The sequence below is a fragment of the Zootoca vivipara genome, chromosome 4 (genome assembly GCF_963506605.1).
Source record: "Zootoca vivipara chromosome 4, rZooViv1.1, whole genome shotgun sequence".
Classification (NCBI taxonomy): domain Eukaryota; kingdom Metazoa; phylum Chordata; class Lepidosauria; order Squamata; family Lacertidae; genus Zootoca; species Zootoca vivipara.
The window spans coordinates 55,012,250-55,039,897 of record NC_083279.1 but is presented as its reverse complement, the minus strand read 5'-3'; the positions used below and the strand labels follow the sequence as shown (position 1 = coordinate 55,039,897).

Here is a 27,648-nt window from a genome sequence, read left to right as displayed (position 1 = left end):
CCCCTTCGGCGGCATTCCGTCAGGGCGGGAAAGGCGCGGAATGCTGTAAGAAGCAGCTCCTGAGCGCCAAGGAGGCGCGGAAGAATCCCCCTCTCCCCTTCCTCGCTCTTCACCGCTCGTCGAGCTGGACCGGCTCCCGTTTAGGTGTGTGTGTGTGTGTGTGTGTGTGTGTGCGCGTGTTTTAAATCAAGCCGTGCATGTGTGCCGGCGGAGGGATACTTCCCACTCCTTCCTTCGTGTGTGTGTGTGTGTGTGTGTGTGTGTGTGTGTGTGTGTGTGTGTGTAACGGCTCCTCCTCTGCTGCTACGGCCGCCGCCTCCTTGATATAGCGAGGAGCAAAGAGGCGCTTGCAGTCACTCGGCGAACGGCGCTCGTGAGGAGGCTTCGGGGCTGGAGTTTGCTCTTGCTGCGCGCGTCTATGTGCGAGCGGGCGCGCGGCGGGCGCGCGCCTTTGACTGAAGGGGTGAGGAGACTTGAGCGCGAGGAAAGCGACGCAGTAGCAGCAGAGGCGGCGGCAAAGTAGGAGTGAGACTGCTGGCTTCGCCTCCGCTCGGCGCCTTTTAACTTGGGAACTGTCCACCAACGGGAGCTCCTGAAAATGAACCGCCTGACTCTTTACCTGCTCGGATTGTTCCTCAGTAGCGGGCAAGGTAGGAGAACGATTCCCCGCTCGCTTCCCTTCCTTTCCTTGTTCCATGAGCCTCTCAATCTCCCTCCATCTCTTCCTGATGCTTATAATGCAATTAAAATAATGCCCCCCCCTCACACTCATATCGCCACTAGCAGCCGCCGCCTGACACTTGAAATATCATTTTGCCTTTTGCATTGGTCACCTTCTTAAATCGAGGAAGATCTCCCCGTTGATATATACATCTGTGATATACGAGGGAGAACGAGTATGCTAACTGCAGTTTTCTTGGGGGCTAATCTTTCTCTGATCGTTCGGAACAATGATTGTCCTTGTTTCTTCACAGCTGATTTTGATTTCCCCCCTCCCCTCCCCTCTCCTGGTACTGCAGTACGTAAAAGGAATGGGATTGAATGTAAAACCTTTCTTCACATACTAATTAAACTGGATTTACCCAATTTGGATGAATTTGAAAGGGGTTGGGAGTCCTTGCCAGTGAGGAAATCTGGAGGTGTCGTCGTCCCCCGCCCCACAAGGAAAAAAAATTGGAAAAAAATTGTCTCCTTGTGGTTCTGTAAGGAGAGCTTTCTTGGATTAAATTCGCCATCAGCAGACACCGGGTGCTGTGTTGTGTATGGCACATCTGTGTATCTGTAGGTATGCACGCAGCCGTTCTGATACAAGGTGGTGGCATGGCATGTATACATCCTTAGAACTGAATGGCAGTTGCATTGCAATAAGTAGGCAAAGGCAGAAGCTGCACCTCGGCGCTTTTGGTTTTCGGATATATGTTTGTGTGTTTAAACGTACATTTTAGCAGTGCTTCGCTTGAAACAGAGGTTCGTCTGTGCCTGTTGTGTGCTTCTTACTCCTAGGTTACTTCAGGATTCCACTACTTTTGGACAGGCAGAAGGAACATTGCACTGTATGAATGGGGCGCACTAACAGAACCTCTTTGTGCAAATTAATTGCAGCGTTTCAAACTGTTTAGACAAGTTTTTGGCATGACTTAAAGAGTCAGTTAAATTGCTGGAGGAGCTTGTTTTGCCCTCCCTGGGAAAGGATTTATAGGCATTATGGCAACTTGCTACATGGAAGTTCATATATATATATTTGTGTGTGTGTGTGTGTGTGTGCTGGGGAAAATCTGGACAGATGCATGCCATGCACTTTATTTATAAAGCATATCTAAGAAAAGAGGGGGGGGGTGGAATTTCACCAACTGGGATTGCTTCTGGACTTGCATTTTCTAGGTTGCTCTTTTTACTGAATTATTCTGTCCAGCAGGGGGTGATAGAGTTCTACTGAAATGGCTAAGTTTGTTAATTTCACTCTATGTCAAAGCAAGGCTTTTACACAGGCAGAAAGAGAGTGAGTCTGTCTTCTATCATTCTTCAAGCACAGCTTGACATTTTGGATGTGACTTCTTCAATTCTCTGTTCTCATCTCTCCCCTCCCCCAGCTGAGCACAGGCAGTGATATGCAAATTAGCTGCACAAGCCATATTCCTGCCCTGCTTCCCTTCCATCACACACGTTTAGAATTAAGACCTGCAGCATCTTTTTTTAAAAGCAACATCAACAATGCAGGTTTATAAAATGCCTAAGAGCAAACTGTTGCACATTTTCAAACCAATGATAATAAGGGATACTGAGGACTTTATCTCACATAATTATTTTGTATCTTATGGCCTTAGGAATGTAAGTCACTGGATGCTATTATCTTAAGTGAAAATGCTGTTTTCTTTTTTTTCTTTTTTGCTATCTCTGGGTAGACTTCGGATCAATTGTATTTAGTAATTTAGTACTGCCCTGTGGATATTCAACAGAACAACAGTTAGAGCTAAAAGAAGAGGCAATGGAAGACAGTAGCCTTAGCATTCACATCTGCTTAGCAGGGTAGTTTGTGGACCATGGTATTGCTAAGGTTCAAGAAATAGATGGGTGCAAATTTGCAAATTCATATTGTTCTTCAGCTGGGAAGATTCCATGTCCTAAAAATGACATAACTGCAAACAACATATTTATTGATCAAACTCGCAATCTGCTATAACTCTGAAGAATACCACATCCAAGGCCAGACCTTATTGATTCATCAGTAGAACTAGACCATATACCTTCAAGATCAGTTCTTTGGGTCAGATTGCTTTTGATAAAATTTGCATTGAAGAGATATTGTATTTTAATCATTTCTGAAGGTCTTTTCAGCATGCAATGTGCTTTATAGTTGGTCATCCATACAGTAGTTCAGTGAAATAGTGGCTTGTCCAGAACCATTGGGTTTCATAGTCAATTACAAACCATGTTTCATGGTTTTTTAAGGGTACTAATGCAACATGTTATTTTCATCCACCACATCCCTCTTACGTTTGTATGTGTATGTGCATCTTTGTCAGAGTAATCCATCTCACTGAAACCCATATACGGATTGCTAAAATTGTTGTAGATGGAACTAAATAAAAGGCTGAATAAAATTGCCTAAACAAAAGGCGTGAATTAAGAAAAGAAACTTTGTTCATTAACAAGAAGCACATATATCTTGTTGTGTGGGGGACCTTGGGGAAAAAAATGGGAGGGAGCAATTTGGAACAATTCTGTTGGTTAAAATGTCAGAATTATTTGGGAATCCTAATACCTTCTTAACTGTGTACTCATCTAGAATCTTAGAATGCATGTTATCGCTCAGTAACTGAAAGAAGTGGGAGAGCATATGGGAGGCACAAATAAAATAGACGGTAATCACTGGGGTCATTTGTTTTAGATATACAGACCCCCCAAGGTTCAGGTTTTATGTTGGTAATATAGTTGATGTGGATTTTATGAAGCATAGTTGAAGCTAGTTTTTTTGGAAAGCATTGTGTTGTTAGGTTGGTGAAGGGATAATGCATTATTTTTAAGCAGTCGTGATATGTTTGAGCTGAAGCAACTGTTTGCCCAGAATAGCAGAAGTGAAAAATTCCCAAGCCTGAGTGCTGACCAATGTCATAATTAAATAAGAAGGTGCAAATCAACACATTTAAGTGTATTATAATGTTGCTGCGATATGCACTCCAAAAACACATTTTGAAGAGTATGTTGTCTTTTTTAAAAAGTAATATCTGAAAAGTGTCTAGATAATTTAAATCCTTGTAGGCCCACATTTAACTAAAAGATGCAAAAATGTTGGCTTGCAACATTGAAGTTGTCTCTATACAATATGTGTAAAAAGTCAATTCGCAGCAAATAGATTAAGCCCATTTTGTTACTATACGGAGTTCTGATTTATGGAGGATGATGGGATGCCAGGTTAAGATTTCATAGCGTTAATATTAATGCTTATTTGGGATCTCAAACACTGCTTAGCTTTATGATGGATGAGGACATTGTTTCTGTGCAATGGTGAATTGAAACAAGTAAAGTACAGTACATTCTGATCTTTCTGTTGTGCTCAATATGATCTGAGAAAGATTTTGACGAAGGCCTGGATGTAAATGTACATATGAATAAATAATATGGCTCTTACCTGACGCTCTCATCTCCCCTTCTGAAACACAACACTTGTCTGTTGGAAGTTCACTATCACTTCTTAAAATGGGACTGGACAAGTGTCAGCTTGTAATATTAAGGTAATATTAGACAACTGCAGAAAATCACTTTGATTTTCCCTCTTCTTTGATTGAACTACAAAAAAGTCTTGCATGGAAAGAGCAATGTTGCTAACATTCACAGTTACCTAAAGCGCCCTGGCACTCAAACAAGGGTAGCTATTCCTGCTACTTTTGCCCTGATGAGCAACTGATTGGCAAAACACAGAGTTACATTCTGATGACATGTCAGGGCTTTTATTCTTCCTCACTATATTCTTCAAAACAAACAGCATAGCACAGGCGAGTGATCTCATACAATCCTTCCTGAAAAGAGAATTGGGCTGATGCGGAAAGGTAATTATAGAGGATGTTAATGTGCCAAGAGTGCTCTGTTGGCTGAAAACAAGAACATCATGACCTTAAAACAAAAGAAAACCGAGGAAAGTTTGTTTACTTTGTGAGAGAAAAGCTTTGAAATTGGTTGGATAAAGTTGCATTTTAAAAATTTAACCATTTTGCTCCCCCCCAAAAAAATGTCAGAAAGGACTTTCTTTACTAACAAACAATATCATGCTGGTTGTTGAATGGGATTCAATTGGCTTTAATCCATATACATCTACTTAAAAGGATTATTTGTAAGACAAATCTGGTCAGACCTCACCTGGAGTACTGTGTCCAGTTCTGGGCACCACAGTTCAAGAAGGATACTGACAAGCTGGAACGTGTCCAGAGGAGGGCAACCAAAATGGTCAAAGGCCTGGAAACAATGCCTTATGAGGAACGGCTTAGGGAGCTGGGTATGTTTAGCCTGGAGAAGAGAAGGTTAAGGGGTGATATGATAGCCATGTTCAAATATATAAAAGGATGTCATATAGAGGAGGGTGAAATGTTGTTTTCTGCTGCTCCAGAGAAGCGGACACGGAGCAATGGATTCAAACTACAAGAAAGAAGATTCCACCTAAACATTAGGAAGAACTTCCTGACAGTAAGAGCTGTTCGACAGTGGAATTTGCTACCAAGGAGTGTGGTGGAGTCTCCTTCTTTGGAGGTCTTTAAGCAGAGGCTTGACAGGCATATGTCAGGAATGCTTTGATGGTGTTTCCTGCTTGGCAGGGGGTTGGACTGGATGGCCCTTGTAGTCTCTTCCAACTCTATGATTCTATGAAAAGAGATAGTAGTGTATTAATTCTGTTTGGGATTCTTCTGATGGGAATCTGTGTGGAGTTCATAGGCCTCTCTTAGTTTTAAAGCCATATTTTATTTTATTTTATTTTATTTTCATTTATTTATTACTTTTATTCATTACGTATCATGTTCCCTGAGTTGGTCTCAACACAAATCCTCAGTAATAAATAAGAACCAAAAAGAATCAGTAGCATACCTTGGTCAGTGTTCAGCTTTAGATAAATCTCACAGATGGTACACTTGATGCAGCACTCCATTTTCTTGTATATGTACTTGCATGTAGAAAGCATTTGTGTGAGAGCTGTTGTTGGCTACATTTACAATATAGTGCACACTTGGCCAAATGCCTCTGTCTCTCTGATTGATCAGAATTTCTTGTGTGAAATACTCTACCTAGTAGTATTTCCCTCTCTCTAAAGTAGGCCAGCTCAGTTGTTACATCTGAATCCTTAGATATATGTACATGGCAGATTTGGGAACAGGAATATTTTTACTACCATTTTGCAAACACACTCACTTCCATTAACACACTGCCTTGATCTATTAACCACTGCTGCCACATCAAATTGCAAGGATTTAGATATTGCAGTGAAAAAGGGAGATTTGAAAGATCCAAATTTAGGCCTATCGACCTCTTGTGTTGTCCTGAATGTATCAGCTATTTTAGATACACTAATGTGACGACAACCAAATGCAATATGCTTTCGACATAAACTAGGTATTGAATTTGTAAGCTTTTAAATGGCAGTAGAATTTAATTTATCTACAGATTTACAAGAAAATACACTGTGGCCGGGTTTTTAAGATTTCAACTTTTCATGCTTTTTAGCAAATCAGATTCGGAGTCTAAATTTAGTGGTATTTGCTCAATAGCTTTAAATAACTGTTCTTCTCATTTTATCTATTTATCTCTTCCTTTCTGTGACACACACACACAATGAAATCAATGGGAGCATTTGTCTGAATAGGATGACTTCAGCAAAAGTGTATTTCTGGAAGTTTAATAATTGCTTTCAAATATCTTCTTTGTTTGGAAGTAAATCTTATTTGGAATTCAGATGTTTGTGGCATAGTCTCTGGGCCTGAACATGAGGGCTGTAAATTCTGAATTATATGTGTAATGTATCATGTGCTCTAGTAACCAGGTCCTTTACATTAATGGTTGGGGGGAGTTTTGTTAGATCACATCACATACAAACAAATTTATTCTTTCCATCCTATAAATAAATTATAAAAAAAGAAAAGCACTTTAATATGACCTCAGCTAAGCAGTGTTAAGATTACCCACTTGATACCCACAGCTGTGAATCATTTCTGACATGTGTAACTCATTCAAATAATATATTTGTCCTCTCAAAAAAGTGTCAAATAAGTGGTTAAATCCAGACTTTGTTGTGCTTAGAGTAGACCCGTTGAAATAATAAGTCCTATGATTTTAACGGGTCTACTCTAAAGCATGACTTTGGATCAAAACTAATAACTGGTTAATAATGATAATAATGATAATAATAATATAGCAGCAACTGATAAGGCCTTCAAAATGTCCCTGAATTTAACAATTACACCTGCACTTTTGACAGCATCCCACAGTACATTGGAGAGTGATATATGTGATGAACTGGAGCAGGGTCCCCAAACTACGGCCCGGGGGCCGGATGCGGCCCAATTGGCCTGCCAATCCGGCCCGCGACGACCCCCGCCGCCCGCCGCCGCCCGCTCTTACGGCGCACAGCGCGGCAGCGCTCTTCCGGGTTGGGAAAAAAGCGTCGAAAATCCTTTTTGCGCATGCGTATGGGCCTCTCCCGACCCGGAAGAGGTCATTTCTGGTGCACTTCCGGGTCGGGGGAGGCCCATACGCATGCGCACAATGGCTTTTCGGCCCTTTTTCCACCTTGGAAGCACTCCCCCGCCCGCCGGCCCGCACAGGCACGCGCTCCCCCGTCTTCCGGCCCGCCGCGCGATCGTCATGGTGGGAACCGGCCCAAACGCCGGTAAGTCTGGGGACCCCTGATACTGGAGGAAGCAGTTTTTTTTTTTTTGCTTTTTAAATGTAGTGTTTGTTTTTAAATGCTATCACTATCCCAATACTTTATTCTGTTATCACTATCCCAATACTTTATTCTGTGATTCTAAGGTGTGCTCAAGCATTTTCAAAGTTTTTGTACTTCAAGGCTTCATGCATTTTAGGTTTTACTTTAATCCAGGCATCCCCAAACTTCGGCCCTCCAGATGTTTTGGACTACAATTCCCATCTTCCCCGACCACTGGTCCTGTTAGCTAAGGATCATGGGAGTTGTAGGCCAAAACATCTGGAGGGCCGCAGTTTGGGGATGCCTGCTCTAATCTATCATGGTTGCTGTATCAGGATGGGAGATGTCATCAGAGCTCTCTGCATCTAGAATGTAACTGAACAAGTCTCCCATTACAAGTGGTAGGATTCTGAAAACTGTCTTCATTATTGTCACCATAGTTTTGTAAGTACATTGAACTCCACTGCCCCTGGAGGTTTTTTGTTAATTATCAGATGAGGAAAAACCCTTTTCCCCAAACACTGGTTATCCTGGCTGACAACTCAGGATTATATAACATATAAGAACAGCTATATGATGTTGAAATTCACACTACAAGGGCACTTGTAATAGAATGCCATTCCAATAAGCTATATAATAATAATAATATTCTTCCAAGAAAGTACCCCATATCTATCCTTATTTGTTCACATGAGCTGAGGTGGTGGTTGACTAAATGTAGCCTGAATTCCTTTGCAGTTGATGGAGGTAAAGGAATGTTATGGGGTTCAACTTGGTGAGAATAGATACTTTCCACCTGGTTCTCAAGAAAAGGGATGTGGTACACTTTATAAGGAAATGTTGTCTGTATTCAGATCTAAGGAGCTCTAATGTTACACATTTTTATTGGCCAGACAATTACTTTATGTCATGCAGGACTACCAAATTTGTTAAAGAGGCCATGAAAATGCAAAAACCATTGATAGGCTCTGGAGACTGTGTTACTGCATTCTGTCCTGATATTGCAAGGGAAAGTTTCTATTCAACATTCAACATTTATTATGACATATTATTCAACATGCAACATTTATTATGACAATGAACTGTGTAGGCATGTGTTTTGTTGTTCCTTTATTGAACTTGGGCTATGTAACTGTAACTGCTTGGGACATGATACTTATATGTTGGCTCATGGGCGTACCCAGGATCAAAACTAGGGGGGGCAAGGGGAGGGGCCACGGCACGGAAGGGGAGGGGCCACAAAGTGGGCAGGAACAGCGAACTCGCGCTCCGCCGGGCTGTGCCCCTCCCTAGAAGCAGGGCTGGTGGGCGGAGGCGGAGCCCAGCCCAGCGGAGCGCGAGTTCAGCGTTCCCGCCCACCGCGCCACGCTCCCTGGTTCCCCGCCGCGCTTGGCCTTGCCTGAGGGCGCGTCGGGGAGCTGGAGGGAGGGTGCAGCGCGGCGGGAATGGCGAACTCGCGCTCCGCCGGGCTGTGCTCCGCCTCTGCCCACCAGCCCTGCTTCTAGAGTAGGGCAGCTGCCCTAACTTGCCCCGTGGTGGGTACGCCCTTGTGTTGGCTTCTTTGTTCTAAATAGTATATAGAGCCATTTGTCACAATCCTCATTATGTCTTCTCCATTGTTGATCATGCAAGTGTTTGAAAAACTTTTACTCCTTTATTCAAGAGCATGGAATCAACTTCTGTGAAATGCTAACAGTGTATTTAGTCTTGCTACATCCAGACTGTACCACATAGTGTCCCTTTCTCTCAATGTTCCTCCAGCTCTAATTCCTTATACGTACCTCTTCATTGCTGATGTCTGAAGACAAATCTCTTTGACGAGTAATATGTATTCAATTCAATCAGAGTAATATGTATCTTATCTCAAGGGAAATAGATTTAAACAAGTTTGCACAACTACCGTAGTAAAAACAAATATTTCTTATAAATAATTATGCACAACTGGTAGCTATCTTTATGCAAACATTCTCCCATTCAATTAATGATTCTGTAGCAAGGAAAAGTAATCAATTTTGCAATGGAAAAAATGCTTTTATTTTTAAAACTTACACTGTTGGCTGTTTTTACATTTGTAAAAATAAAGACAGATGCACATATCTATAGCCTCTTGTTTTAAATACAAAACATGTCTGAATTCCCATCCCCATGTGATATGAGGTATGGACCAGGTTCCCAACATAAATGAATATATTGTTACAGATATGAGGTAACAGAGTTTAGGGGTGCAATAGAGTTAGTGAATGTTAGAAAATAATACATGGTAGAATTTAGATAATATTTGGAGTAATGATGGGAAGATGCCAGGCCAATAAACAATACAGGCTGAACCTGTTTTCCTGCTCAGGAGATCACTGATAGTGACACCATTTAGAAGAGAAGGAAAACTAAGTACTGGCCATTAAAGAACAATTGACTATGCAGATGCTGTCTTCCCCACCAGCTGTGTGTTAGTTAGCTGAAGACAATAGCAGAGTTGAGATGGGGAGGTTGCCTGGGTAATAGGGGTATGTAGTGTCCTTTTGAAATTCAGAGGTTAGGAAAGAAGGGAGAGGACTGAATGAGCTGCTGTGAAGGCCAGAACCATCTTGGCAGGCTGGGACAGAGGCACAGAGATGGTGTTCAGGCTGCCTTGGATTTCAATGCTGCACTGCTGTGGGAAACAAGCCCTTCATGAGATGTAATGCTCTGAACTGTCTCCAAAGTAGACCCAGGTGTAAATACAGTATGTGTACAATAAGTCATGTTTATTAAGGATACTAGTTTCCTCTGTATTGCCAGTGGAAACACATCCCAGACGAGCTCTTGGAACTCCTGGATTCATGCTACTGTTCGGCAGAGAATGGGGGTGGCGTGCAACCTCTGTAGCAAGATAAACTTTTAAAAACAACCTTGCAAAACACACTTCAGGGCACTGATTGATCATTATCAGTAAAGGCAAATATGACTTGGGCTGTACATATGTCAGAGATCATCTTTGTTTCTCAGTCCCACTGTACCCTACAACTTGATCTTGTGGTTGTTTTTCTTGAACAGATGATGCACGTAGAGACATGCCATTCTGTAACATAATTATAGCCATAGTCCTAGGGAAATGGGATAGCTCTGTTCACTTTTGCAATTAAATCCTGTTTACCCCAAATAATGACAATTGCCACTCACACAGCTTGATACTATGCTTCATACCTTTTTGTGGGTGCAAAACAGGAACCCGGAGGAGGTCCTTTGCATGCTGATTCAAGTTATGCTGAAATCTGTCCTCCAGTTTCTCAAAGGTTTTCACTTTTTCTCCCTCATTCTCGAGGTGCTTTCAGATCTTAAAGCTTGCTTTATTGTTCTGAGATGGCCATGGGTAATGTGTGTGCATTTTACTTTCCATTACTGTAAATATTTCTCCAGCCCTCTACTGATTCTCTGCTTGTGATTCCTGTTCTGGATCAGGTCCATGGAAAGGAGCTTTAATTGAAGAATAGAAAGCCAGGAGATGGTACAAAGCACATGAGACTGGTTCAGTTGTTGACATTATTTTTAAGGGGAAATATTGCAGGTTTTTCTTCTTTTTTAAATCTGACCACTTAAAAATGAACAGCTGTTGTATGCACCGGAAGCACCCCACCCCCAACTTCCTATGCTTTTAGAAGAGTTCAGCTGAAGAGGTTATAGGGTTTTCAGGATGCTCACAAAACCCTGTGGCCACTTGGAAAATAAGCACAACAAAACTCTGCACCTCACCTGTGAGAACTCCATTTTGATAATTTTATTATGCAGATTCTTTTCTTTTTAATTGATGGAGATTGATTGGGAGGGGGGAAATTCAAGAGACGTTTTAGCATGGCACTAATGCTGATACTAAGCTGTGTGCTGTGCAGGGCTCTGGTGCTGACACCAGGCCCTTGTTCTAACATGAAGAAACAAGTTGTGCCTTTGCAGCTACACTAGGATCCTCATGCCTGTTCCTGAGTGCAGCTGCATAGAATTTGGGCTTTAATAATGAACAAGAGCATCATTCTTATGTTACCATTTGTGTACCAAATTTAAAATCGATGGCAAGCAGTAGCTGCTTCAAATATATTATGCTCTCTGCTAGGAAATCTCACTGGAGCTCTAGCATGGTCACATTACATTTAATTACTGGATATATAATTTTTTGACAATAAGGTACTTGGGAATTACGTTCATCAACCTAGCACCTTCCTGCTCATATCTGCTCTATAGATTAAAATCTTTTTTTTTTTCTTGGGGAATGCTGAAGTGAAGCAGGGGGAAGTATGGACGCCTAACAGAATTCTAGCACTTCACAAAATTTACATTACCAGTATTTTGTCAGGGGAGCCATATTTCCTCATCTCAGGATTCAAGCCATAGGGACCAAACAAAGTGGGGCAAAGTAGGTTGTGGGTTAAAAACAGAAACCAAGGCAACATCAAGCACTGGAGCAGGCATGTAGTTGAATGAAACAGAAACCAACAAAAGGAACTTAATCAAAACAAGAGATCACGTGAATAGCAGTGAGTGGTTAGCAGCATCTCTGCAGATATTGTTTGATTACAACTCCCATCACCCCTGATCATTGGCCATGCTGACAGGGGTTGATGAGAGTTGGCGTCCAGCAACAGCCGGGGGGGGGCACAGGTTCCCCACCCTGATCAGGAGTCTAAAAGAGCTTCTACTGTCACTAATATATTGTGACCAGACAACCCTTAGGAAGCAACCTGAGACAAGAAGCAGTAGCTAATGTTGGTGGGCAGTGGTAGTTACATAATTTTAGACTGTGGTTTCACTCATCCTATGGGACCCTCTCTTTAAATGGCAATGTGTGTTACTTTTCTATTGTGGCATCTGTCTGCCTCAAGAGTGCACTTCCAGAGCTGAAGTCAAACCACCAGGGTATCACAGTGCCTGCTGTGGCTGCAGAGACCAGAAACTCATAACTGCTGCCTCCTGTGCTTTTTTGCTGAGTTGGCATCAGGGAAGTAATCACTCTGGGATGTAAGCCTGGGGAATGTGTATGGAAGTTGTGGGCTGCTCAGATAACAAGACCTCCTCTTGACCTCACTGATGTGATCCAAAGGAAAACAGAGCAATGTATTTGGCAACAGCTTGGCTGCAGGAGTTGCCAGATGGAGATGTACAAGGTGCCATCAAACTACCTTAGGGGCTTCATTCCAGATTTGTGTAGGATTTACACCCTTAGCCTTTTGTTCTCCTGAATGTCCAATAAGAAGTGGGTATTACTTTACTATTTTGCAGTGTTTAGAGACTCTCTGCATTCTGAACCTCTTCCCCAAAGTCCTGCCCTGACAGGACCACTGCTTCTGCAGCTGAATGCCTCATTTTGATTTGAACGAAACATTAAACTCTTTGGCTTCTAGTTATTGCTGTTTATATTAAATTATAATAATAGTGGTCCTAATCTCTGTATATGTGAGATAAGACCAGAACAGGTCTGTAAGTACTAAAAACAGGTGTGCTGTTCTTATTTATGGAAATAACTGTTATTCACAATCTGTGATTCACAATCTGAATGTATTGATTCCAAGGATATAGCATTTTAGATAACAGGGAACTTATACATATCATGTGAGTTTGGTGGCTTAGTTTCCGGTTTTATATTACAACTTCAAACTATTTCAGAATGTTCAATATTCAAATCATGTTGCTAGTCATTGAAGCATTGGGGCTGGGTGATTGGATATTAAATGGCTTTGTGCCATTTATGGCAGTTCTGGGCTCTGATTCCAACAACTGCTAAGCGCTTGGATGGGTCTTCCCATAGATTTGCATTTGATTTCTGTAGCTATTTTTGCTCATAAATTCTGTGTACTTACAGGGTTATGATGTAATGTTTTTCCTTTTAAAAAAAGACCGGTACTTTTACAGGAATATTTATTTTAAGACGTGTCGGTACAGTCCAATCTTAACATATCTAGCTCTATCCTATGTTACTGCTATAAAAATGGAATCTTTCTGAATATATCAAATATATTATTTGATATGATTGGATTTAATTGTAGATTTAGTTTTTTTTACTCCTGCTTTTTGGCATATATGCACATTTTTTAAATATTTTCATCACACATCATCGTGTTCCAGTGTTGCTTGAACCATGCCTTTACATTAATATAATAAGCATTAATATAATATATGCCTACCTATTACTAAACATGTGGGTAAGTATCACTTGGTCTTTATTTAAAGTCAGTGTTGTCTAGAGTGACGCAAGTAAGAATTCTAAGAGTTAATTACTCTTTCGAGACCCACTGGTCATAGCACTGGAACATCTGTGCTACATACTACTATGCAAACATGTTGATTCATGCAGCTACTGTATGTCTATTACTAATAGAATTAGAAGCTGATGCTGCATAAAAAAGTTTGAAGCTTAACGCGTAAATCTTTGATATGAAAATCAGTGGCATGTGAAAGAAAGAAATGTAAGGGGAGTTCAAGGCAATGCAGTTGACCCCAAGCTTCACAGAGAATGCGAATTGTATTGTAAATGTATGGATCTGAAATATGTTGTTTTCAGGAAACCTTCAAGTTGGATTTGTACTGCAGAAATTTCTTAAGTCCTAATGTGCTGTAGGTGTAGTTTGCTTAGAAGTGACTTTAATCTTTTTATATCATTCTTGCTTGTATATCTTTTATTTATACAGCAGCAGCAACAAAATATGGGCAACTATGTTTGTCTATTACAGCACTAACCTATAACCGCCTACACTTCCCAGGCCATGCCCTCTCCACAACCTTACTGAGTGCTTTTCTTCATCAGGAATGTGCTCTTCTGTGATAATGCCTCTTGCTTTTCTGCATGGAGAGTTGAGCATGAGTGTTACTTTGTAGAACTTCATATTTTCACATGACTTGTATAATGTAGCCTACAGTACAAAGCTAAGAGTCACATCCATTGCCTCTGACCATTCCCACAATTGGCATGTGTCCCATTCTCTCCCCCCCCCCCGATGGATACTACCAAGGGAATGTGGCCCTTGGGCAGTGCTCCATGAAATACTTTTCCATTGGTACAGTGGTGGAGGAAACCACTGCATGCACGGAGGGCGTGCATGCAGTCAGTGTAGGCACCGCTCGCGCCGTGTCCGCATGGCGTCTGCATGGGCTGTCACTTGCATCTGTATGGACTGCTGCCACGCATGCACAGTCCGTATGGATGTCACACATGCATCACCAGGGGTGGGACACCGAGGGGCGGGGCAAACCGCATGTGATGCATGTGTGGCGTCCGTATGGACTGTGCATGCACGGCGGCAGCCTGTACAGATGCCGCATGCAAGTGACAGCCCATGCAGACGCCATGCAGACACGGCGCGAGCGGTGCCTACATTGACTGCATGCATGCCCTCCGTGGCTCTACAGCTGGGGGGAGGCAGCGGGCCATCTTGTCACCCCACCCAGGGCAGTGCCTGAGGCAGACCACCCCCTCCGCACACCCCTTCATATGCCCCTGCATTCGTACATATTAGAACATAGAAACTTCCCTCCTTTTAAACACGAGAGGAGTTGCCCATAAGACCACATGTCGAACTGTGGGCTCCTTGCAGTATCTCAGAAAGGATATTACAGAGCTGGAAAGGGGGCAGAAAGGGACAACCAAAATGATGAAGGAGTTGAAGCAAGTCCAAAATGAGGAAACATTTCATAATCTGGAGTGTTACAGTTTAGAAAAAGGTGAGTAAGGCGGGGCATTGATGGATTGAGAGATGGAGGGAAATCTCCCGCTCTTTTAATACTAGAACCTGGGGTCATCCACAAATCTGAATAATGAAAGAGGCAGGACAAGCAAATACTTTTTCAATACTGCATTGTTAAAATATGGAACTCTTGTCACAATGTGGGAAACACAATAATCTGCCTTAGACCAGGCACCCCCAAACTTCGGCCCTCCAGATGTTTTGGACTATAATTCCCATCATCCCTGACCACTGGTCCTGTTAGCTAGGGATCATGGGAGTTGTAGGCCAAAACATCTGGAGGGTCGGAGTTTGGGGATGCCTGACTCAGACCATTGGTCCCTCCACCTTAGAATTGTCTGCACTGAATTGCAGCAGCTGTTCAGTTTTACAGGCAGTTTTACAGCCAGCTGCACCTGGAGATGCTGGGGATTGAACCTGGGACCGTCTGCTTGCATGACAGGTGCTCTTTTACCAAACTATATGTCTTAATATCCTGAGGGCTAGATCTGTCAAAATCCAGTTTATTCCAACTGTGCATGAGTATGGGATTAATTCTATGCTGTTCTGGTTCTATGCATATTTGTAAGGAAAAAAACCTCTTTAAGAATTCATGCAAAAACATGAGGCAGGTAAAGGCCTTTACTATTTACATGGAGCCAGCCATGTTTTCCCCTGTACAATTCTCCTGAAGAGCAATGGGACATCACTCCCTGAGGGAACTGCTGTTGTGGCTCCAGATGGCTGGATTATCTGCTTTCAAACATTTAAAGGAAAGCTAGCTTGTAGAGGTAGTGCTGCAATCCTCATACTACCTCGTAACTGGATCCACAGAAGTGTGAATTTGGAGTGGACTCAAGAACTGATCCAGGTCAATTTATGCCTAGATCAAATCATGTCAGCCCATCTGAACTTGGTAGATTCCTTCTCCATGCCTAATTATGGTTCCCAACTTGGAAAAATTTGTGGAGAATAAAGCTAATAATAATGGGTACTGTATATTGTGGCTATATATTATCTCCAGTATTAGATGTAGAGTGCCAGTCACCAGGGGACAAAAGCAAACAATGGCAATTTCTCTCATGTCCAACTTTGGGGCTTCCCACAGGAGTCTGGTTGGCAGCTCTAGCAAAGAGGACTAGATAGACATTTGATACGATCCAGTTCTTCTAATGTTCTTATGGAAGATGAGATATGTGCAATGGTGACATAGAACATTCCAACTGTATTATTTGCAAAGAGATGACATCTTTCATCATTATGAAAGAGACTGAAGTTGTTTTCCAGATGACTTGTTTAGTGAGTTTAGTGAGTACTCCTGTATGTGACGATGTGACTATTTATTGAGCGTTCATTCTGATTTGTTTTAAGTATAAACTGATCTGATCTGCTCCTACTGGACTGATGTGTGGGTCAGAACTTACTTATTCACCAGTTTTCTCACTTCCCAAAAAATTGAATGCAGTTCTCAGCTCAAAAAACTTCCTGCAATATATTTAGAAATGTGTATTTTCAGATGAAATATTTTTTTAAATATGTCTTTAAATGTGGATTTTCATAATTGCTTTTAGTGCATAGAAGCCGACTTATTTATGAAAACACAAGAGTGCAAAATGGAATGTTGAAATACTGAATTTCCCATCCCTTGTATCAAATAGTCACTCTGAGTTCTTGCTTCTTTCAAAATATAACTGTAAAAGTTCACTGAAAAATTACAGGATGAGCCAAACACTGAAATTTTGGCATCCATACTCTGTATCTTATATCTGATTCTGATTTTTTAAAAAATTGGGAAGGGGACTTTTCCTAGCAGTTCATGAAATACACTGAGAAAAGGCCTTTCTAATTAGTAAAATCTTTGTTTGTAATGTTGCTGCTCTGCAGTGTTGACCAGACTGCTAAGTAGCTTTAATCCATATAGCCCTTTTATCTGTGCAGGGTAGCTGCCAAATGTATGCCAGCCATTGACTTTAGAAGGTTTTTGTTATGAAAATGCAACTACCTGATAGCCACCTAAGAAAATGAACTCTTTCCCTAAAACACTACTGTTCTATATTTTTAGATTCCCAAGAATGACCAAATGGTTAAGAAATGACAACCCCATTTTGGGGTCTACCTAGCCTAATTTAAGGAGATTCTTTTATTATTTCTTGAAATTATAGCTGTTGGATCACTGAGTGCTAAAGATAAACTATAAAATCGTGGTAATTTTCAGGTGCTCTTTACAGAAAGTGCAGTGCATGATTATTCCAAGCTTTTTGATTTAAACCTTTCCCTTTCCCTCCTGTATGAAGGATAAAGCCCTTAGCTAGAGTGATTACAATAATGTTATCTGAGAGCATGAATAGGAGGAAAGTACTGTGTAATGGACATATTAAAATTATAATGGGCCTGGTAAAGTATCATCTCACACTCGGAAGCACATGAGCAGACTCACAATAAACTGTTGAGCAAAATATATGCACTTTGACTGCTGCCCCAGGGAAGAGATTGTGGTGACTTTTCACACACACACCCCAATAGCATTACCATTATGTCAGTGTTTTGCTTTGTGTGTGGATACAGGACCTACCTACATGTTAGGCTATTTGTATGGTTCGTTGCACTAACATTTGTGAATTTTAATCCTGGGCAATCCCCACTATAGCATGTTGGTAGGGGAGATCTAACATTTTCTTCTTGAGCTACAGTGCTAATGGAAATCACCACCAGACTCTATTTAGTTTTTTTTTAAGTGTCCCTTTGGCAACATACAGACCCCCCCCCACCTCATTGCTAGCAGTTGCATGGTGTGATTTCTATGGTAGTGTTCTCATGGGCAATTTTATCCCTCCTGCAGCAGGACGCAGAAAATTATGGCATGCTTGCTGTGGGCAGCTACTGGTACATGCTTTTAAAATAGTGAAATAGCAGGGGTGGGGTGGGGACTTTCCACCTTGTTATTAAGTAAATTAAGCCAAAATATTTGCTCCTCTCTTAAAATGTTTGTTTGCTCCCCTGCTGCAGTTGATTGCTCCCCTGCTGCAGTTTTTGTGACTAGTTTCCCCCCACTTATTTTATTGCCTATATTCTGCACACACCCCAAATAAAAATCTGGACCAAAAATTCTGGTTCAGCTCTGTTTCAGAATAGTGTAAAAGGGTTGTAAATCTTACACCTTGCACAGGATTGGGAATCTTTTGGCTCAGTAATTAAAGAAGCACACAGTTATACAAGCTTCCTTGCTGATGACAAGGGGTGGAAGTATCCACAATATGCCTATAGGTAGAAGCACTATTTGGAGGCTCTTCCACTTCCAACCTATCTTTCATTTTATTGTGAACTGTGGCACAGCTGGTAGTGAAGTCCCAGTCAGTGCTGGTGCCAGGCTATTTTGCATCCTAGGCAAAGCTAACTACTTGCACTCAACCCCTCAAAAAACAACAACAATGCTAACTTCGAATTTCAAAAGCAAATGCCTAGAAGAAAAAATCAAGTACAAATTTTGAAACTGCTAAATTTATCTTAAATTGCAAAAACAATCTTTGATTATCCTTCTCAAATACAAAAGAAAATATTTTAGCACACATATCATTTTGAATCATCTTGTGAATTGTGATTTTAAGATTTTAAGATTTAAGTCTCTTAAAATTTCATTTTCAGGCACATAAAAATCTCACATTGTGTGCCTTTTCCTTTGCAAATATTGCCACCAATTGCTTCAGGTCAAGTTCTGATGACTGGGCATGTTAAGTTTATATAGTTACCAAAGCAACATAAGGTAAAGGTAAAGGGACCCCTGACCACTAGGTCCAGTCGCGGACGACTCTGGGGTTGCGGTGCTCATCTCGCTTTATTGGCCGAGGGATCCGGCGTACAGCTTCCAGGTCATTTGGCTAGCATGACAGAGCCACTTCTGGCAAACCAGAGCAGCACACAGAAATGCCTTTTACCTTCCCACCAAGTATTTATCTACTTGCACTTCAACATGCTTTTGAACTGCTAGGTTGGCAGTTTGAAAGCAACATAGTTGAGCATAAACTAGGTTTTTTTGTACATTGGTGATTTTAGAAACTGTGTTCATCACTTGCCACTGACACTAAAAGTGTGAGAAGGATCCTTAAAGCAATGAAAACATGAAGCACATTATACAGGAGTTTTTTGTTTTATTATAAAGAGAAGTATTCCTTGCAGCAACATAGACTTTGAAAGTCTTCGAGATCACAGCACTTATCTTCAGCATCATTATATTTGTTTCCATTCTGCATAAAATTTGTGCAGGCCTTAAGTGCATCTCCAGTGGATTTTATGTTGATACTGTATACATCACACAGGAAGCCAGATAACTATATTGTAGCTTTCGGAATTATATTGTTGTTTGGCAATGTCTAAGACAGCATAGTAGAAACCTATTTTGAACTTCTGGTTTGGTTCTTGTGGTGCCTATTTTGGGGCCTCATACTCAAACTGCAATTTCTGTCTCAAAGTTTGATAGCATTTCTAGATCCTTTGCAATCTCAGTTGTTGTTGTTTAGTCGTTTAGTCGTGTCCGACTCTTCGTGACCCCATGGACCATAGCACGCCAGGCACTCCTGTCTTGCACTGCCTCCCGCAGTTTGGTCAAACTCATGTTCGTAGCTTCGAGAACACTGTCCAACCATCTTGTCCTCTGTCGTCCCCTTCTCCTAGTGCCCTCAATCTTTCCCAACATCAGGGTCTTTTCCAAGGATTCTTCTCTTCTCATGAGGTGGCCAAAGTATTGGAGCCTCAGCTTCACGATCTGTCCTTCCAGGGAGCACTCAGGGCTGATTTCCTTAAGAATGGATAGGTTTGATCTTCTTGCAGTCCATGGGACTCTCAAGAGTCTCCTCCAGCACCATAATTCAAAAGCATCAATTCTTCGGCGATCAGCCTTCTTTATGGTCCAGCTCTCACTTCCATACATCACTACTGGGAAAACCATAGCTTTAACTATACGGACCTTTGTCGGCAAAGTGATGTCTCTGCTTTTTAAGATGCTGTCTAGGTTTGTCATTGCTTTTCTCCCAAGAAGCAGGCGTCTTTTAATTTCGTGACTGCTGTCACCATCTGCAGTGATCAAGGAGCCCAAGAAAGTAAAATCTCTCACTGCCTCCATTTCTTCCCCTTCTATTTGCCAGGAGGTGATGGGACCAGTGGCCATGATCTTGGTTTTTTTGATGTTGAGCTTCAGACCATATTTTGCGCTCTCCTCTTTCACCCTCATTAAAAGGTTCTTTAATTCCTCCTCGCTTTCTGCCATCAAGGTTGTGTCATCTGCATATCTGAGGTTGTTGATATTTCTTCCGGCAATCTTAATTCCGGCTTGGGATTCATCTAGTCCAGCCTTTCGCATGATGAATTCTGCATATAAGTTAAATAAGCAGTCTCAGTAGCATCTATCAAAACTTGTTGAAAACGCTCATCATACCTGCAGCTCACAAGGTAATTTTTGAGCACTTGCAACTGGCTTGTAGCTGAATTTAAATCAGTTTCCTTATTTTGCAGTAGCTTGCTTGTAAGATTGACTTCAAAAAGGATGTTGCACTATGTAACAAGGGATACCACAACTTAAACTTACTAATGGCATTGACAAGGGCCATAGCTTAAATTTAGAAAATATTTCCATAGAACCTTTTAGGTTTGTGCCATCAAAAATCTCTATTAAAGCATTATATAGACTACCAATATGATATCTTAGTGGTTTTAAAGCCTCAGTCTGACTCTCCCAGCTTGTCTTGCTCAATGGCTTAACAGTTAGGGGGGCTTTTAATGTTTAATATATTATTTTATTTCATTTTTCTGTTTTAAGCCACCCAGAGGGGTTGGGGAAACCCAGCCAGACGGGTGGGGTATAAATTATTATTATTATTATTATTATTATTATTATTATTATTATTATTATCCCTAAATCTGATACATGGCTAGTTATAATTTTCCAATGTTGAGTCAATGCAGAGGAATAATTATATATGAGCAAAACTAAACTGAATAAAGTACCGGGTAGTTGCTCCCAGACAACACTTAGCACCATTGACTACTAAGTTTAATGAGTGTGCATTGAAGAGGACAAAAAACAGTTTATGTCCAGGAGTCTCTTTTGTCTGCCATTTTCTTTGCGTTTCATGTCACTCCCATGATCATAACCTTTCATGATCATAACCTTGACCACATAGATTCACAATTGATAATCAAATTTTCTCAAGCTGTCCAGGAAGACTTTCTGTCATAAAGGCACCTGCAAATTTAGTGCAACAAATCCCAAGAATCTTTTTATGATAGCCTCAAGCTCAGATACCTCATTATCTGATTACATCAACATGATGCACATTCATTGTCATTTGTTCAATATGACTAACATCAGGTATGCCATCCAGAATAATTAAGTAGTATTTGTCTGCATTTGCATGTGCTAAAACTTTGTTTTATAGCACCTGCTAGAAGCTGTATAAGCTCATTTTGGATATCTTATCCTAGGTAGTGAACTATTGTTTCTTGATCTTTAACTGTGCAAATTCATGAAATCAAAGAGGACTAGTTTCCCTGCCTGAGCTGGCAGAACTGGTCTGGGAGGCAGTATTGAGGACTTTGCCAAGGTGACTGGTTCTGGGGTGGCTCAGGACTTCATAGTTGCCATGATGACCATGGGTCTGCCCTTAAAAGGCACACCACACTCTGGACCTTGTCACTTTCTGCTGAAATCAACGTTTTCATTACCTTTTCCCTTCCAAAGAGGTGAGGACCAATGAAGATGATCCACCCTTGGAGGCTGGTGGATCCAGTGGGTTTTCAAATGGCTCTGGGGGATTTTCCAGCTGTTATGACTGGTGCTCCTGTCCATGCCTTGGCCATACTCTGGAACATCTGGATGCTTTCCCGCTTTGTGGAGCCCACTTGGCTTCCTGACACACTCCAGAGCTTAGGGCAGCATGAAGTAACATTAATACTTGCTACGTAGTGCTTGATATGGAAGAGTAAGTCACCACTTGATGTTCAATCAACTGACACATGAACAGTCCTTAGATAATGTTATGATTGCTCATGAAATTCCTACTCCACATTTTATTCTGTATTTTCTCACACCCTTCAGTTTCATTCCAACTCTACAATTCTATGATTCCTTGTTGCAGGAGGACTTGGTGATAAAAAACCAAACTGGGTAATGATGTCCAAATTTAATAAATAAATATGTGTCTGTGGGAGGGGTTATAGGTCTGGTTTTTTATGTTATGTATTTTGTGTTCTCATTTTTTATTTTGTTGTGAACTGCCCTGTGTTCTTCAGATGAAAGCTGGTATACAGCTTTATATGGTATAATGAACAAACAAAACAAATACATGAATGATTGTCCTTAGTACTATTAGTAAATATGAATCTTGAGTTAAACTTTATAAAATCTGAACTCTGTGGCTGTATGGGAAATGACACACTAGTATTGTCTTGGTAAAGGAGGATAAAATTGGAGACATGCCTATAATTCTAGTTAAATAGTAAATGAAATTGTGAAATCTGAAGTCGAAATCTGAAATCAGTAGAGCATGAGAATCCCAATCTCTAGATTGTGAGTTTGAGCTCCACATTGGATGAAATTTTCACACATTGCTGGGGATAGAAGTAGATGATGTCATAATCCCTTCCAACTCTACAATTCTATGATTATATACTAATGACAAAACAGATTTTTTTGGTTGTTTTTTTTTAAAAAAAAATGCAACGTTTGTGCATGCATCTGCTGAACCTTGCTGTAATAAAAGATCCTTTTCAGAGGTATTAGGAATTTTCCAGTCACATTGCTATTAAAGTCAATGGCAAAGCTGTCTTTACCTATTAACTAAGAAGTACCCTGCTTCATCCGACTAAAAGTCCCTCTAGTACAGTATTCCAAAATAGTCAGTAGCACCTTAAAGACCAACTAAGTTTTTATTTTGGTATGAGCTTTCGTGTGCATGCACACTTCGTCAGACTTAGTTGGTCTTTAAGGTGCTACCCACCTGTAACCAAAATAGGCACTGGACAGGGAAGTATTAATTTATAAAAAGTTTATTGTCAAGTTTGTTTACTTGACTTCCTGCAGCATCCCATACACCACTTAGGTGAGGGAACTGCAAAGGTGACATGTGCATGTCACATGTGTATGTGGAAATGTATGAAGCTTTCAGATAATGCCACTTCCATCTTGAATGCCAATTTGAGGAAGAACACCATGTCATGGCTCACAAGGTGTGTGATGTTTGACTGAATTGGGTTTGCTTCTGCTGCCATGCAGAATGTGAAGACTTTTTCAAGAGGCAAGTGCTGAATGGCATGACCTTTCATCTTCATCTACCCACCCCAGGGAGGCTGTCATACTCGTAAATAGGGGTCTAGTGGAGGTGTTTTTTTAATTGGGTTTTTGCTGAACTAGCTGAGACTTAAACCAAATAAGATTAAGGTTCTTCATGGAAAAACCAACTGCTCTAAATAGAGCTTTGCTGCTGACTATTGATGGGGTTATACTGTACACTTTTAGGAGGACAGGTTTGCGGCTTTGAGGTTTTACTGGACTTGGAAGTGCTAGGTACATCATAGGGTAGTACACCAGCATAGACCATACCTAGAGAAGCGTGGCCTAGTCTCTGCTATTCATCCACTGCCCATTTACTGATTAGAATATTGCCATGTGTCTTCATTTGAAGGAAATACAGAAGCTGGTACAAAATGAAGTCACCTGGATTATATTGGTGGCGGCATCCAGAGACACCACTGCAGTGAAGGCTGCTGTACCTAATTGGCATGAGGAAATAGGGATTTTGTCTTCCACAGGGCATTGGTAGCTTCATTGACGTCATAGATTAGATAGTGTGAGATGGATTATAGTTCCCTACTTGAATGGACTGTGTGTGATGAGCAATGGTCAGATACTGGTTGATCCCAGGATAAGAACCAGGGTGGAATTGCTTGACAGGGATGACAAAAGGATGTGGTCATTCGAGTTATCATCTTACTAAAGAGTGGTAGCTATGATGCAATGGGTATTTATTTGTGCCATGCGAATAATGCATGTCTCATGTCCTTATTTCCATTTGGGGACAATAGTTTTTTCAAAGCTTTATGAAAAATTACCACCCTCATCCTTGCTTGGCTGCAGCAGATTTTCAAGCTTTTCAAGCTTCTTTAAGAGCACATGACATTTGGAAGAGAATCTTGGGAATTCACTGAAATTATCATATCTAATTTTGTCTTTCCCTCCTCACTTCCCTTAAGAGTGTCATCTGTTTTTTTCTGTTCATCTCCATCAGGATTTTCATAAAAGGACAAAAGGATTTTCCTTCTCAGATGTTTTAACTCATTATCATTTGTCAAATATTGGACATTCCAGTAATCCATCTTTAATACTCTGCTTCTAATAATACTATCCATCTGTTTAGTTGATGAAGATTTTGCAAACAGGATTAGCTAAAATTGAAAACTGTTCCACAGAATTAATCCACTGTATATTAATATGCCAGGGTTGTTATTTCTTAATCATAAACTCCAAAGTCTTTGGAGCTCTCATTCTGTTTTAAGATGGTATCATTTTTCTGTATCATTACATTTAAAGATTTTCCATTTGAGAGGCTTCAGAAGAGCACCGAGGTAATAACAATACATTTGGTCCTCATAAATTATTTTATACATATTGCATTCATTTTGGGATGGTGAAAGCAGTCTAAAAGAAAAAAAGAATGTTGTTAAATGAGTTTTGGCATTGATTTATATATTTTATAAAAAATGAGTTTCAGTTTAGGTTGGGACTGTGCTTCCAATGAAAGTAAATAATAATTAAAAAAAACAGAGGCAATGGTGAATATGGTAAAAGTCATTTGATGTATGCGGGTAGGAGATATTTAGTATTTAGCCTGATGTGAGATGAGCGCTGCACTCCATAGTCACCTTTGACTAGACTTAACCATCCAGTCACGAAATTAAAAGACATCTGCTTCTTGGGAGAAAAGCAATGACAAACCTAGACAGCATCTTAAAAAGCAGAGACATCACCTTGCCAACAAAGGTCCGTATAGTTAAAGTTATGGTTTTCCCAGTAGTGATGTATGGAAGTGAGAGCTGGACCATAAAGAAGGCTGATCGCCAAAGAATTGATGCTTTTGAATTTTAGTGCTGGAGGAGACTCTTGAGAGTCCCATGGACTGCAAGAAGATGAAACCTATCCATTCTGAAGGAAATCAGCCCTGAGTGCTCACTGGAAGGACAGATCGTGAAGCTGAGGCTCCAATACTTTGGCCACCTCATGAGAAGAGAAGACTCCCTGGAAAAGACCCTGATGTTGGGAAAGATAGAGGGCAGAAGGAGAAGGGGACGACAGAGGACGAGATGGTTGGACAGTGTTCTTGAAGCTACCAACATGAGTCTGACCAAACTGCGGGAGGCAGTGGAAGACAGGAGTGCCTGGTGTGCTCTGGTCCATGGGGTCATAAAGAGTTGGACACAACTAAATGACTAAACAACAATATATTGGCAGTCTTGAAGTGCATTTCCAATTGTTCCTTGGCAGGTAAGCTTGCACCAAATGCATCCCTGTTGAGATCTGCTGCATTTTCAAGCTCCTGGTCAGGAAATCTGGAATGTAAATGATCCCTGCTGAAAGCAGATCTTGAAGCTTTGTTTATTAGTAGTGACTTCAAGCCTGCTGAATTTCTTTGCAAGCCTGTGCCTGCAAAGGAACATTTTTCACCTGCAGCCCAAGTTGAACTAAATCTATGCTGCAAAGAGGGGAGGGAGTCCATTTGCAGGTACAGTACAATTTAATCCATCCAGTGCCTGCAGAATAATCTTTTTTTTTGCTTTGCGGAGTTAAAAAAAAGAGTCATGATGAAATCAGGTGGCTGACTGTTGCATTGGGGAGGCAGAGCTCAGGATCCTGTCTACCACCTCTGAACTAAGTGGTCTAAAGTGGGACCAATCCACTACCGTGTATGATCTTGGAAGTCTGCCTGAGAATAAATGGTGATAAAGGATGTGAGTGTATTTGAGGCAACAGGTAAGAGTGGAAGAGTCTCAGCTGCTGCTGAAATAATATTGCAAATGAGCAGGGCCGGCCATACAGCAAGGCTGGGTGGTGCGGGCCGCCGGGCCGCCAGACAGCCGCGCTGGGAAACGGGGCACCCTGGCGCCAGAGGGATCTTCACACCACGGTGCCAGGGTGCCAGATATGCTTAAGACGGCCCTACAAATGAGATTTCTTCTTAATGTAGCAGCAATTCAATACTTCCTATTGTCCTTAACTCCTTTAATTTCCCTTTTAGACATGTATTTTCTGGAGTTCCTAGCATTCCAGGATCTTCCACAAATTAAATACAGAACAGTTGAGCAGTGTCCTTCTATACAAAGTTGGTTACTCTGTCCAAGCTGAGAGTAAAAGGATGTGATTTTGAATAAAGGTTTATCACCACTACCCCTGCTCAGGTCTGCATGCATGTTTATTTTTATTTTTTATCCTCTTCTAGGCCCAACAATGCTACTCTTTCTCTGGAGTGGGTATGTTGCTTAAATTCCTCCATGCCCTGTGACTTGTTCCTTTATGTTGAGCCTTATGAATTGTTTTCCTGAAAAGTTGCACCTTTCACTGGGGACAATATGATATCCTGTAGCACCCTGTAGCACAACTGCCAGGAAGTTGAAGTATCAGCCCTCAATGCTTCCCTCTGAAACCAGCCTTGAAGATAAGAGCAAAACCACCCCCAATCCATCAAGCCAGATCAGGAAAATATATGGCTTCAGAAGATCAGAAAAAGAGGTACCAGAACTCACCAGGAACACTTTCCTCTTTCTTTTAGAATGGCAATGGCACCCACCTGAGAGGTTCCTGAACTGAGTTCCTGTAAGCTCCCTCTGAAAAAAGCCCTCCTATGGATGATGGTATAAAAAGCTTCTGAGAATTTAAGCCCAGCAGGGTAACACTTCACCCTCCTCTCCTGGACAACTAAAGCCAGTTTGTTCCATTCATCCTGGATCTAGACTGAAATGGGTCCAGATTTATTTATATATAATAAGTCACTTACCTATGTATATTAATAACAACATATATATGTATTATTTTCATGGCAATAACCATTCAGAAACTGGTTGCTTTATTTATTTTACGAATTACTTATTGGCAGACAAGCAGGCTGGGTTTGGAGCCAGCTATAGATCAATATTTTATACTGAAACATTTGATTCATAAATATCTCAAGTTAAAAACAACAATAACCAGAGACGTTTGTTTGTTTTATTGATCCCCTTTCCACTTTTGATTCAATAAGTAGAAATATTTATGAGCCATATTAGAAGATCTTAATAGAGATAGCAGGCCTTTAGTACCAATTAGAGCTCTATTGTTGCATGACATGTGTGTTTCCTTCGTAGACTCTCACACTTAATATATGAATGTCAAGGGTGCTGGGAATCTGAGCTAAGATACCCACATAGGCGAAACTTGTCCCCAGTTCCAATCACCACACACAGGCAGCTTAGGTCCAAATAGTTTTACTGCTGCAGAAGATTATGCAGTAATACAGTTACATACACTGATATATATAC

The 27,648-nt window shown here is 41.0% G+C and overlaps 1 protein-coding gene across 2 annotated transcripts in view; it reads left to right on the top strand.

Moving 5' to 3' along the window:
- Positions 1-373: 373 nt before the first annotated feature.
- NCAM2 (neural cell adhesion molecule 2) overlaps positions 374-27,648 on the top strand; it is a 186,958-nt gene continuing 159,683 nt past the window's right edge. For both annotated transcript variants that reach the window (XM_035116298.2, XM_035116299.2), the window contains exon 1: positions 374-650. In XM_035116298.2, the coding sequence (XP_034972189.1) occupies positions 599-650 (52 nt within the window). In that variant the 5' untranslated portion in view covers positions 374-598. The remainder of the gene's footprint in view (positions 651-27,648) is intronic.